Here is a 13,013-nt window from a genome sequence, read left to right as displayed (position 1 = left end):
TGAAAATACATCTGAAGCATCTCCTCATTTAGTTATGTATATACCCGCTGTTAATTAGTATACATTTTTAAGAGTTTTCTAGTTATGCACATATATATTTTGTTTATTTTAACAATTAAGGATCCCGAGGAATCTGACTCCTCAGACTCTGCCTTCCAAAGTGCTCGCTCACGTGAGTCCCGCCACAGCACCAAGATCGGAAAGAAAGAGCGCAGGAATGCTGAGCAGGATAGGCGAAGCACCGAACCCCGCCAGTCAGCTCCTCCATCGATGCCCGACCGTCTCTCTGCTGATATGGATCCCCTCTCTGGTCAGATGGATCGCTTAAGCCTCACTTCTAGTCAGACTCCAAGCAGGACGCCTAACCGCACCCCTAGCCGCACTCCAAGTCGAGCCCCAAGCCTAAACCAGGTGTGGATGAGCCGAGATGACCCCTACATCCCTCCTTCCTATGAAGGCCCTCAGCGGGATCCCTCCCCTAGCCCTACACCCATTCATCTGCTGGGTCAGTGTAATGCTAGGCAAGGTTACAATCCTAATGCGAATGCTCATCCACCAGCCCAGAGTCCTGCCAACCCAGGAAAGAGGCCTGATTCCTGGGGAAAGGAGCAAGGGAATGCCAAGAGGACCCCTATGGCTGCCCTGAGAGGCTACTCCTTTAATGAAAACTGGATGCAGCACAGCCAGGATGAGTTCAGACCCAACAAGCTGCGCACCCAGATGAGCTTCAATGAGATGTCTAGCCAGAATCAGGGTTTCTCTGACAAGAGAAGTATCAGTCTGCATGGATTCCAGAGAAATGGAAGACCCCCACTGACCAGGAGGAACCCTATCAATGCCATGAGCTTTAACGAGCCCCTCACTCCTCTAGAACAGACCCCTCGTGGATCCATGGACTCCCTAACTATGTCTAATGCTACAGGTATGGGGTTAAAAAGCCTAAAGTTAAGGTCATTTATATGAGATTATATGAAAAAAATGACTTTTTATTTTTTTATTTTTTCTTGTAACAGGTAACTCTCTAGATGGAGTCAGCAAGCGTCAGGAGCATCTGTCAAGGTTTTCCATGCCTGACCTGAGTAAAGATTCAGGTGTAAATGTGTCTGAAAAGAGCAACATGGGTACCCTCAGCTCCTCAGTCCAGTTCCACAGCACAGAATCGCTGTCCTCCTCCCGCCCATACAACAACAACAACATGTACACCCCTCTGAGAGTCGGCTACCCACTGCAGTACTGGGATGGCCCACAGCCGCTCGGCTTTGATGGTAAAGGTCGTGTCGGGGTGATGGGCAGCAGTGGGAATCTGCGGATGGCTCCCATGAGTGACAGAATGCCCCGCCGAAGCTTAAGCGGGCAGGAATCTGTGACCCAGAACCAGCAGCCACAACCCAGACGCCGCAAACACCATCGTGGGAACAACGGCAACGGCCAGCACCGCAGTGGCCGCCACCACAAACGCTCTCGCCGCTCTCGCTCTGACAACGCCTTGCACCTGGTGGCAGACCGGCCTGCTCAAATGATGGAGCCGCCGTACCGTCGCGTTCAGGAGGATTATGATCGTTTCCCCTCTGGTCATGCTGCACGGGAGTTGTTCGGGCTGGACCCGGGCGGGTACAGGCAGCAGCTTCACCGGCCCTGTCCCCGCACCACTTCTGATCTTACCCTGCAGAATGCTGGCTGGCAACCTGTCGGCCTGGGCGGGCCGTGCTGGGGCGATGGGTACATGGAGGCTGCTGACCCCTGGTGCTCTAGCTGCTCCTCTTCCTCCGAGTCTGAGGAAGAAGAGGCTTATTTTATGGGAGAACCAATCCCTCGGCCCGTGCAGCTGTGCTACATCAATAACGAGGAGCGACGCCATCGCTACAGTCCCTCTGGGATAGGTGGCCATCACGGACCTCTTCACGGACCGATTCATGGCCAGCTGCACACCCGCCAGAGGAGGAAGAGCAAAAACTGCATCATTTCGTAGATATAGAGCAAGGAGTTGGGGAGGGATGAGCAGGAGAGTGAAAGATATAAGAGAGAAAGGTAAGGAGACGGTGTAAAGCAGCAGAGATGGTGGAACAGAGGGAGTGGGAAGGTGAGAGTGAGACAGCTGAAAGTGAGAGTGAATAGAGAGTTTCTGTGTGTGTGTGTGTGTGTGTGTGTGTGTGTGTGTGTGTGTGTGTGTGTGTGTGTGTGCTTTTGTGTGTGAGTGGTGGGGTTGAAGAGGGAAAAAAAGGCCTATTTTTTGTGCTTGTGAGCTTACACAACTCTACACCATGTAGTGTTTGTGTACACCTACACAGAATGATCTAATCCTAAGAGGAAGCTCAGCTGGCTTACACAACGGGAGTGTTTACGCTGATGGAGATCAACTGATGGTACCGGGAAGCACTGAAGAATTTGACAACTACAAAAACTGTGGTCAAGGTAAAATAACATGGCATGTGTGCGTGTCTGTGCGTGAACCCCATGTTACAGAGAGATTGAACTATTCCAGCTGGAAAAGGCCAGTGGTCAAACTACAGTGACATGACTGTTCACGTCGCCGCTCAGTGATCCAAGCCCTGGGCAGTAAACTTATTCTGTGTGGACAAACGAGAAATTGTATTGGGATAGTGCAAGCTACGTGCTAGATTCCAAGCTGTGTCATTGTTTACCTCAGTGGAATCCAAATGCTGCTGGAATATAGTGTTGGCTCGCTAGCCCCGTTATCACCTTGTACAAATAGTCTTTTAAACCTTGTGCTCTGCATAGCCGGCTCTCCATTGCTTCACCAAGGACAGAGCGCCAGACAGCCTCTGCTCCTTGACCATTCAGGCACAGTAACGTCAGGTATGGTCCCGTTTTCTCTTCTGCAACATGCTTTGTTTTGGTTTTTTTGAGAGTTACCTATAGTTGATTAATACTACCACTAATAACACTAACAATAATAATGATAACACAAATAATAACTATAAGAATATTAAAGAATAATACCTACTAGATGTATATATAGTAATAAACTTTAATAATGGATGTAGTAATGTAAATGTCCTGTACATATGGTCTTAAATATTTATATATTTTGTAACTAAAGAACCATTATTTGTATAACATGATGTAGAGATAGGGAGGCTTGCATGTTAATTTGTTGTTGTTGTCTCATACTGAAAATAAAGTGTATGTCAATGAACAACCAGGAATATTTTTTTTTGGTTAAAGTGGTTTTGAGTTCAGAGGATGTTTCACTAAGCCATTCTACCATTCCTAAAGAAAAAGTAACTTTCCTTGCAAGGAAAGCTCTGCTGAATAAACGTTCCATCAAGTGTCTTCCACAGCAGTGTTACTGTCAGTCAGATAATAACCACCACAAGCCTTTCCACAGCAGGTCAAGTGTCCTGACCCGACCCGAGGAGTCTGAAAATGAGAAGTTCACTGTCTTATTTCTCGCACATCCAACAGGTTAACTACGAGAACCGAGCATTCATTTACCTTCTAATATATTCCAGACCTTCAAATGCGCCGTTATAACCAGGTAATGACTTGAGCTGAGTGGTTATAATGTTTTGGTTCAGTCTACAGTACTGTGCAGTTTGGGGCCTCCTTTCATTTCTCTATATTTTGCTTTCAAGGAGCCAGAATTTCTTTTCATTTTTGAAATGGTATTGAGCAAGAGTTCTCCAAGCTTTCTTAAGGTCTTTCTTATTTTTTTAAATATTGGCTACTTTATCTTCAGTCCAGTTCTTGTACTTGACCATTTTTAAAGGAATTTCTTTCATTTATTTGTTTGTTAAGCCACTGATCCATGACTCATTCATGACTCAAGCACAAAAGTTTGACTTTCAGGCATCTTAGAACTGTACAAAATCTAAAAAAACCAAAAAAAAAACCCAAAAACGGGGTGACTCAAGACTTTATATAGAGCTCGACATTTTACAGTTAATCCTGTTACACTAGCGCCTGGAAAAAAGTTAAAATGTATCTCTTGCATTATTGTGCTGCAGTTTCTTGTCACTGGTCACATTTAAATGAATATCAATACTTCAGTGATAATCCAGCCTGAGCCGTGTCAGTGTTCGAGTCACAGAGTAAATCAGAAATACTTTGACACTGGCCACTTCAGCAATATAACAAGGACCAGTTAATAAACAAAAAAAATAAATTTCTAACATAAAAAGGTCTGAAATTTGGCCTATTAACTACATTCGTTTTTTACAATAGACCTATAAGATTCAGTATATGAATTTTAGTAGCTACAACTATAATTGAGTTGGAAATGGTTTGAATACTTTGATTACATCAAATATACAGTCACGATAAAAAGAAAATACATCTTCCTTCAACTCTTAATGTTTTACATAGGCAAATACAACCATATTATGCTGAAACATTGTTTAACAAAACCAAAGTAGTGAAGAAGTATTCTGTAAAATATAAATTATACCCTCGCTGCTTCCAGTTTAAGCAGGAGCCAGTGCTGCTTATCAGATGCAGCTGATTAGCTGATCATCAGCCAGTGTGATAATCAGTGTGAGCGCTTCTATAAAAGCAGATATTTTGGCAGTTTGCAAGTCTGGAGCATTCAGGTGTGTACACATGGAGAAGGAGTTTTAAAAGTGGAAACATTCAAGTGAGTTACCAGTCTTCCCGCAAGTGAATCTCCCAACAAATTCACCCAAAGATCAGAAAGATGACAACAAACCCAAGACCTACATCTCAGACCTCAGGTAGCTTGTTAAATATTAAAGTTCATGACAGTACATTTAAAAAAAAAAAAAAAAAAGACTGAAGCTTGGCTCATTCAGAAAGGTTGCCAGTAGAAATAGACTTCTTTAAAAATAAAAAAGGAGAGGCAACAGTTTAGCTCAGAAGCAGGTGACCATATGAGTGCAGCAATGACTGAATGCAATCCCTTGCTACATGTCTTCCCCCCACACTCTCTCTCGTCACTGTGCTATTTAATAAAGGTTAAAAAGTAATTTAAAGAAATCTAAGCTCTAGATTTGTAAAGTTGCATGTGAACAAACCACAAGACCTGTGGAACAAATGACCAAGACCAAAGTGAAGATGGTTAGCCAAAATGCACAGCACCATACTTGGTGAAAATCAAATGCAGCGTATCACCTTTGAGGCACAGAGATGGAAGGGTGATGATTTGAGCTTGTTTTGCAGCCACGTGATGTGGGAACCTTGCAGTCACTGAGTCCACCATGAACTCATTCAATAGCAAAGTACTCTAGAGTCAAATGTGAGACCATCGGTCTGACAGCAAAAGATTGCTCCAACTTCGGTGATGCAACAAGACAATGATCTAACCTGATTGAAATACTCTGGTGGGACATTAAGAGAGCTGCATATAAAAAACAGCCCTCGAAACTCAATCAACTGAAGCGACCCTATAACGAAGAGTGGGACAAAAAGTGTTCATGACAACATAAGAGACTGAACAAAGTCACAGAGAACAAGATTCAGATTATTGTTAATAAAGTTGGTTGTACACACTACTGAATTACATGGTACACACAGGTTTTCACTCACCGCTTCTGGATTCTGGGTTAATTTTTGTTAAATAAATAATAACATGGTTTATTATGTCATGTGTTATTTTTCTGAGGTTAAATTTAAATAATTTTAGAAACTGGTAAAAACTAGGTGGTGCTTTTTTTTATTATTATGTCCTGATATGTAAAACCTTAGAACTGAATGAGGGTCTATTTTCTTTTTCACACATCCATAGCTTGAACCTCTTCACACAATTTAGTACACTGAACAATGATCGGCAGAGGGGCCGTGATTCAGGCTGTAAGACGAGCAACACTGGTCTATATCAAATATCACAGAATCTACAGGTGTTGAAACCATAAACAATAGTGTGTGTCCAAGTCACCTACTGACCTATTAATGTATTTCCTGCTGTGACCTGAAGTGATCTATATAGCCATGAACACATCACTGAGCATATTTTTGGACCACATAATGTTTAAAATGCTGTAAACAAATTTATTGCAAGCAAAAATAAATTATGTCAAAATATATCTCAGTCTATATGAGACCTTTTTAAAGCAATACAACCAGTGCATCGTCATCATCACCAGCACATTTTCAAAATAACAAGCATAATTAAAACGTTTTCACCAGTGTTCAGAATTACACTGCAGACAGAGAGGACTATTATCCAAGCAGCAGACAGCAATGCACAAGATTATTACAAATAAGAAAACAAAAGCAGCAATAAATCAAATCAAGTTCTCAGCACTTTAAAAGACTAAGAACACAGGCAGCATGGCGTGTCTGATCAGTGTGACAGCTCCCTGGAGTCGTAGTCCTCGATAAATTTCTCCATTGCTTCTACGCAGCGTTTGCCGATGTCCCGGAGGTTCTGCTGTAAAGAGGACTGGATGGGACGCTCCAGAGATGGATCCTTTTTAATCAGCATCTTTACTACAAAGCCAAACATTTCACACTCCTGATAGTACACCTGAAAGACAAATGCAATCATGGTTTTAGGACAAAGAGGGGGACAAAGTGGGATTGTTGGAGGAAAGGAAGAGTGCATTTTCAATTACATTGAATGGATTATTCCACCGAAATGCTCGCACGCTGACTGCTCACAATCTATATGTGCGCACACGTGTGCGTACAGAGTTCTGTGGACATTTTTGCATCAGCTACCTGTTGCCAGACTGTTTTTTTCTTGCAGTGCTTCTATAATCCTGCAACCATGGAGATATGAAAAGCAAGAGGCCATCTTTTCCGTCAAGTGGGTGGAAGCACGCGTACACTCTCTCATACAAACACAGATAAGCAGAACCTCAAGTGACGTCTGTCACATTGAAGGCGGCATTAAAGCACGTTGCCTGTGATACAGGTGAGCCGGCCTCACTTTACATTGAGGATCAATTAGAGAAATAAAAATAAGAATAACGAGAAAGAATAACACCATCTATCATGTAAAACAGTGAATAAAACCTTCTTTGTCAGGCCTGGCAAAGAGAAGCCAGTAATGAGACTCATGTTGCCTCTGGTTCTGCATTTCAAAACTAATGTTTATACTACAACAAACAAATCTTTTTTCCTTGTCTCACGTCTCCTGGCGCTTTCCTCAGATCTTCCCTCCGTCACTCTCGCTCTAATCCCGGCTTTTCTTATCTTTACTTTTCTGTTTATAGCTACCCCTTCTCCCAACACGTGTATGTGCGTGTGAATGTGCATGTGTGTGTGAGTGTAAGGGCACTCCATCCACCTCATCTATCTCTTTCCTCTTCTGTTGGATGGCTCTGTCTCGTGCCGCCGTCTGGCTCACAGTTGAAGGGAGCTCCCTCTCTCCGCTTCGTTCTTTGCTTTTTGTCCCCTTGTGATCTCTCTCCCTGCTTTGATTCCTGTTGCTCTGGCGAATCAGAAATTGAAATAAAAGGGAGAAAGAAAGAAAGCAAAGGGAAGAAAAACAAGAAAATTAGAGGCAGCAGTTGGGCTGTAGTATTCAGATAGTTAGCCAATGACATGGAAGCAAACACTGATGATGAACGAGCTGCTTATGACCGGTAGATAATAAAGCGTAGCGCCACATGTTAACTTTTAACACAGAGGCAAGCAAATTCTTCATTTGTCAACTCTTCTGACTGAGTTCAGGGGCAGAAATACACAACAAAGAAGTGCAGTTCAGTAATGGCCACAATTGTACTCACAATTAAGAAGAAAGAAAGTGTACTTTATTGGTCCCCGTGGGGAAAATCCCTCTCTGCATTTAACCCATTCACTCAGTGAAGCAGTGGGCAGCCATTGGGCGCCCGGGGAGCAGTGTGTAGGGACGGTACCTTGCTCAGGGGTACCTCAGGGTAGCTGTTCAGGGGAATCGAACCCCCGACCTTCCGATCATGGGGCCACCACTCTACCTAAACAACCCGCAGAAAAAGACGCAGTGAAGAGCAAAACTTCAAGTGACTGTTGAGTAACTTTTTAAATGTCGCTTTAAAAGGTCTCTCTGGTGATGCCCAGCTCTTCTTCCCCACCCAACCCAAAAAAATAAATAAAAGACAATATAATGATAGAAACTCAATCATAACAAGTGTATATGGCTTTTTACTTAATTAGCTGTTAATGTGAATTTAAAAAAGAATCTACAAAGAAACTTGCACTAGAGAGAGAACAACAGCCTCTAACCAGAAGTCTTGCAAAGTGGTGACCCCAAACTACAGGTCTATAAACACCAACATTTCCACCTCTTCCCTTTTCACTTCAACTTCACTGCAGCAGCAACCAGCTGTGATTCATCATGTGCTGCTCTGCTCCATGCTGTGCTTAGGTCAGCCAAGAGATTTATGCAACTATTTGATTTCAGGCCTTTCTGCAGCACCTGGGCTTTCTGCATTTGAGTCTACGCCCTGAGCTCACGTTGGATGAGCAAACAAACACACCATCTACCCGGACACCCACATGTTACTACTTTAATTGATCGATAAACAGGGGCAGGGGGGAATCTTGCTCTTTACTTCGAAAATTTGCATTTTTCAGCTCTTTCTGGCATTGTAGAGCAGGAGATTAATGAGGAAAACGGTGTGCAGATAATATGATGATGAAAAGAGCTGCAAGTGGAAGCCCTTATTTGCAACAAACACATGACAGAAAACCAAAGATTCACACTATGGCTTAATCTATTGATTCTTTTTTTAGATCATTATTATCAACTAAGCTGCCAGTTTTGACTGTAATAACTCAATCGACATACAAAATATTAAAAAACTGAATAGCAAGCGCTTCACAATGTAAAACAACACAAGAAAACGCTTTTAAATACTAATTTTTGTCTCAAAAAATACTCCCAAATTTATAACAAAGTTAAATGTATAAGTAATATTCTCACATTTGAGATGGTAGCAACAGTTATTTCACATTATTGGTCCAGTTGCTAATTAATAGTCTTTAAAAAGACAAATTAAGTAAGTGTGGCAATAGTTTATATATATATATATATATATATATATATATATATATATATATATATACATATATATATACATACATATATATATATATATATACATATATATATATATATACATATATATACATATATACATATATACATATATATACATACATATATATACACATATATACATATATACATATATACATATATATACACATACATATATATACACATATATACATATATATATATACATATATATATACACATATATACATACATATATATACATATATATACATACATATATATACACATATACATATATATATATATATATATATATATATATATATATATATATATATATATATATATATATATATATATATATATATATATATATAGCAGAGCACCATTCTTACAGGTGAACTTACGGTGAACTGCATGTCCTTGTCTCTGCTGGAGGAGGACCTTGAAGTGAAAGGTCTAGTAGCTGGAAAAACAGAAAAAACACGAGGTCAACACAGAACAGAAGGGGGAAAGAAATGTTATGTCCACTATCTTATACCAAATCGGGCCCCCTTTTTTTCCTATTCCCAGAGTACCCTATCTTTTAGTCGTCATTTACGCTATTCTTATGCCTCCTTCTGCTTTGTTTTGTTTTTTTTGTTCTAAGTATCAGGATCTGGAATCAGAGAAAGTTTTGGCAGAATCTGCTGACATTTATGTGATTTTGGACTGCATTGTTTGGCTGCAGCGTCCCTATGTGAGGCAATAGCTTTGTCATGGCTCATTATATACCGCTGGCTAGTCGCTCCCTCTCTTTTTCCTCTCTCTCTTTTTTTTTTTTTTTTTTTTCCCTCTCTCTCGCACTCATATATACACACAAATCAGCGATGAGTCACCATCATCGCACCATCACTCAGGCACGCGCACACACACTAACAAAAAAAAACAAAAAACAAACCTGTTCAGTACTCACACATACACAAACACACACCTCCACAGTGCTGCAGTGTGCACGCAGATACAGTGCCTGCGTGCAAAATAAAAACATACAGTAGCTCACCCGTTAAACAGAAACAAAGCATACCGCTTTATACTAACAACAAAACAGGAAACGTGGACTTCACAGTTAGTGTTAAAACTGAGCGGAACATGACCACAAGATATTTTAAACCTCTGCCATTTACTTCCTATGTCACAAAATGATGAAGTAAGTAATTAATCTGTTCTATCTGACTAACTAAATCACACAGTTACACTGTCAGCAGGCCATATGACATAATCCATCTATTGAGTCCAATAAAAGTTCCTTAGTTATCAGCATTATGTAACGTTGGTTTGTTGCTACCAGAGTGTGACTACCTACCAACCAGCAGATACACAATGAGCAAATGCCCTCCAAATATTTGTAATGCAAAGTGCTTCTGAATATGTGCGTCTGCCTCTGCTTGCCTATACTGCCACCCAGTGGTTATTTTATAGTGCAAAGAGGGACGTGTACAGCTTGTGCAGTACACTGTGGATTATGTGTGAACATGATAAGAAATCCAGGAGGGAAAGGCAATGACAGTGACATCTTTTTCATGTTTACAGCACTTGATTTCTCGTTGTGTCAGAGGGTTATTTGTTTCATCGAGTGGTTTGTAGTGTTTTTCTAGCTCTGCCATGTGCCTGACCACTATTTACAAGTACAAAAGAGCCTGTTCTCCCACTGACGGTGCTGAAAATAAATGGCGTGGCCATAAAGAAAGCTGACATCTAAAGATATCCGATTGCTGAACGTCATATTCCTCGACTGCGATTTTCCACTTGACTACAAGAATTTTGTCCCAATTAGCCACAGTATCTCCAAATAAATCCATACAGCTTAACACCATGTGGTTTGCAATATTTCAAACATGATTGTTTGGACATTAAATAGTAATGACTTCAGACTTTCATAGCTTACACTGTATTTTACCATCAGTGTTATTTAATGCGCACCTTCTGATAGTCACAAACTAAAGTTTAAAGTTTAAAGATGTAAAAAAAAAAATGCTTTTGTTTAAGATTTCCATCATATGGAAATCAAGCAAGAAGAATACTGGAAGCTGAATTATTAATAACAGTCGAATTTGTTCCACGCCAAAGTCTTTAAGACATGTCTTTATGGGCCTCACGTATATTTTTTATGACCTTCACATGTAATAAACACCTTGCACAAGTCCTGACTTTATGTCTGTGTAACTGTTTAAATAAAACAAAGGCAGTGTGTTTGTGTGCTATAACCGTCTGTATTATCACAGACCTCTTCTGTAGAACTTACTGTTTTCTTGCTTTGGAGATGAGCTTCCTTCGGTGCTCTCTCTCCGCTTGTACTTCTCCTTCTCCTGCTCCTTCAGCCTGACCCTTTCCTTCAGTGGAATGTGGTGAAGTTTAGAATGGAAGTGATCTCTCCGGTGGACGTAAGCCCAGTGGCTTGTGTGGTGGTGCCGCTGGGTGCCAAAGCCGGCTTTGTGGAATGCATGGTCATCCCTTGTAAAACTGCATCATTTAGGGGGTTAAAAAAAGATGTCAGAGCAGACAAAATGATTCTCAGGCTAGGTATCAGTACTCCCAGTTCCCACCTAGGCATTCTTACCGAGGCTTGTGGAACCGCCCTGCAAACTTTGGTTTGTAAGAAGTGGACAACCATGCCCTCGGTCTGGATGGACTTCGCACTCTTCTGATCGCCCTCTTCTCATCCTGAATTGACAGGGGTTACCCAAGTCATCACAATCTGGTGTTTTACAAGAACAATCTATAAAGCTTTTTGGTTTTTGTTATTAAACACGATGTACCTTAGCCGGAGACACAGTGTTGTCGGTAGCCCTTTTGTCAGTGGAGTCATCACTGTGTTCCTTGTACCGCTGTGACACTGACCCCTGAAGACAGCATCACAGTTAATCACAGTTATAAGGGTGTTACATAAAAGTAGGACATGATTTTATAAGAGATGAATTAGTCTGGGAAATAATAAATTCCTAAATATTTGACATTTAAGCTTCTTATATTTGCAGCATTTTAACTAAAATTAAATCTATATACTAAAATGAGATTGACGTGACTAAATTTTCTAAGTGGACAAACAAGTTGATTATAATAATGATAATTATTATTATTAGTAACAAACGCCACTCCCTAAGAAGAAGTAATAGTAATGGATTAAGTATCTCCACGCGGAGCTTTAAACACAATGTCATCTATCCGGAACACTTTCGATTTCGTTTTTGGAGTTCTGAGATCAGGACAGGAAAACCTTGCTATACCACATTCAATCAAACATTTCACACATTTAAGGGGGGAAAAGACTCTTGTAGGTGAAATAAAATATTGACGCTTATTTGTATCACTGGCTTTCTGGAAAATTAACAAGATTTTAAATAGTGCCCCCTGTGCTTACAAACGAGTCTTCCTTCCTGTTATATTTGGAGTTTTTCAGATATCGCAGCAGTACTGCTTGTGTCATTTCCTGACATTTTGATTCCTTTATTCTTATTGGAAATGATTGGAAAAAAAAAAAAAAAGGAAAGGTCAGTCGAGTCTACGACACTCAAAGCATGCGCACAAGAAGTGCATTTTGACAGCTTACAGTTTGTAACTCATAATTCCGAGGGGGGTTTTGCACGTTTGTTTCTTTTACCTTGCTTTCCTGTGTGGTTTGGGGTCGTGCTTGATCCATTTCTGCCCCTCTGCAGAGTCTGGCTTATCTTTATGAATGACACGCGGACTTTTATTTCTCTTTGCGTCCAACAAACCAGGAAGCGGCGTCTGAGCTCTCAAATGAATCCCGAGTGTCCATATGTCAAGTGAACCTTTTGCATTTCCAGCTCTCGCACGCTGTAAGAGCTGGCCTGCAGCTGGTAAAAAGGGTTTAGCGTGCAGTTACTTATTTCACATTGTCCACAAATATCCTGCGTGCCCTTAGTTAATCGTGCTCGGAAAAGCGCAACATGTTTTCACTTCCTTTTTGTAAAATGACCCAATCAGGTTGAGCCTACGGTCGCACAGGCTTATCAAAAACAGAAGAAGAAAAAAAGAAGAAAGAAAATCGGGCGTTTCTCCTGAAACCACGCAGGCGCAGTCCATGTAT

At 41.0% G+C, this 13,013-nt stretch overlaps 2 protein-coding genes across 3 annotated transcripts in view; one reads left to right on the top strand and one right to left on the bottom strand.

Moving 5' to 3' along the window:
- LOC146684786 (prickle-like protein 2) overlaps positions 1 to 3,160 on the top strand; it is a 36,375-nt gene extending 33,215 nt beyond the window's left edge. Inside the window, exons 8-9 of the mRNA XM_085443305.1 lie at positions 121 to 922; positions 1,014 to 3,160. Coding sequence (XP_085299431.1) covers positions 121 to 922; positions 1,014 to 1,969 — 1,758 coding nt within the window. The 3' untranslated portion in view covers positions 1,970 to 3,160. The remainder of the gene's footprint in view (positions 1 to 120; positions 923 to 1,013) is intronic.
- Positions 3,161 to 5,419: 2,259 nt separating this feature from the next.
- Positions 5,420 to 12,939, bottom strand: LOC146684785 (uncharacterized). 2 transcript variants are annotated; one of them, XM_085443307.1, is made up of 8 exons: positions 12,564 to 12,939; positions 11,722 to 11,805; positions 11,523 to 11,626; positions 11,208 to 11,425; positions 9,331 to 9,389; positions 7,779 to 7,856; positions 7,208 to 7,351; positions 5,420 to 6,442 (listed from the first exon to the last, which is right to left on the bottom strand). In XM_085443307.1, exons 1-8 carry the CDS (start codon positions 12,600 to 12,602, stop codon positions 6,260 to 6,262), a joined length of 909 nt encoding a protein of 302 aa, XP_085299433.1. In that variant the 5' UTR covers positions 12,603 to 12,939; the 3' UTR covers positions 5,420 to 6,259. The 2 variants fall into 2 exon arrangements, with proteins under 2 accessions (XP_085299433.1, XP_085299432.1); XM_085443306.1 differs by lacking the exon at positions 7,779 to 7,856 and having other exon boundaries at positions 12,564 to 12,936.
- Positions 12,940 to 13,013: the final 74 nt, after the last annotated feature.

Source organism: Copadichromis virginalis, linkage group LG20, assembly GCF_057382275.1.
Source record: "Copadichromis virginalis isolate Kocher_CV1m ecotype Utaka linkage group LG20, C_Virginalis_male_GT1.1, whole genome shotgun sequence".
NCBI classification, from domain to species: domain Eukaryota; kingdom Metazoa; phylum Chordata; class Actinopteri; order Cichliformes; family Cichlidae; genus Copadichromis; species Copadichromis virginalis.
This window is presented reverse-complemented; position numbering and strand designations above follow the sequence as displayed.

Bases quoted from the DNA above. Each gene is read 5' to 3' on its own strand.
- LOC146684785 (XM_085443307.1), bottom strand. From the start codon at position 12,602: ATGGATCAAGCACGACCCCAAACCACACAGGAAAGCAAG. The intron at 11,627-11,721 runs GTACATCGTGTT...CTGTCAATTCAG, and splicing joins ACACTGTGTCTCCGGCTAAG to GATGAGAAGAGGGCGATCAG. The intron at 7,352-7,778 runs GTACCGTCCCTA...CTGATTCGCCAG, and splicing joins CTGAGGTACCCCTGAGCAAG to AGCAACAGGAATCAAAGCAG.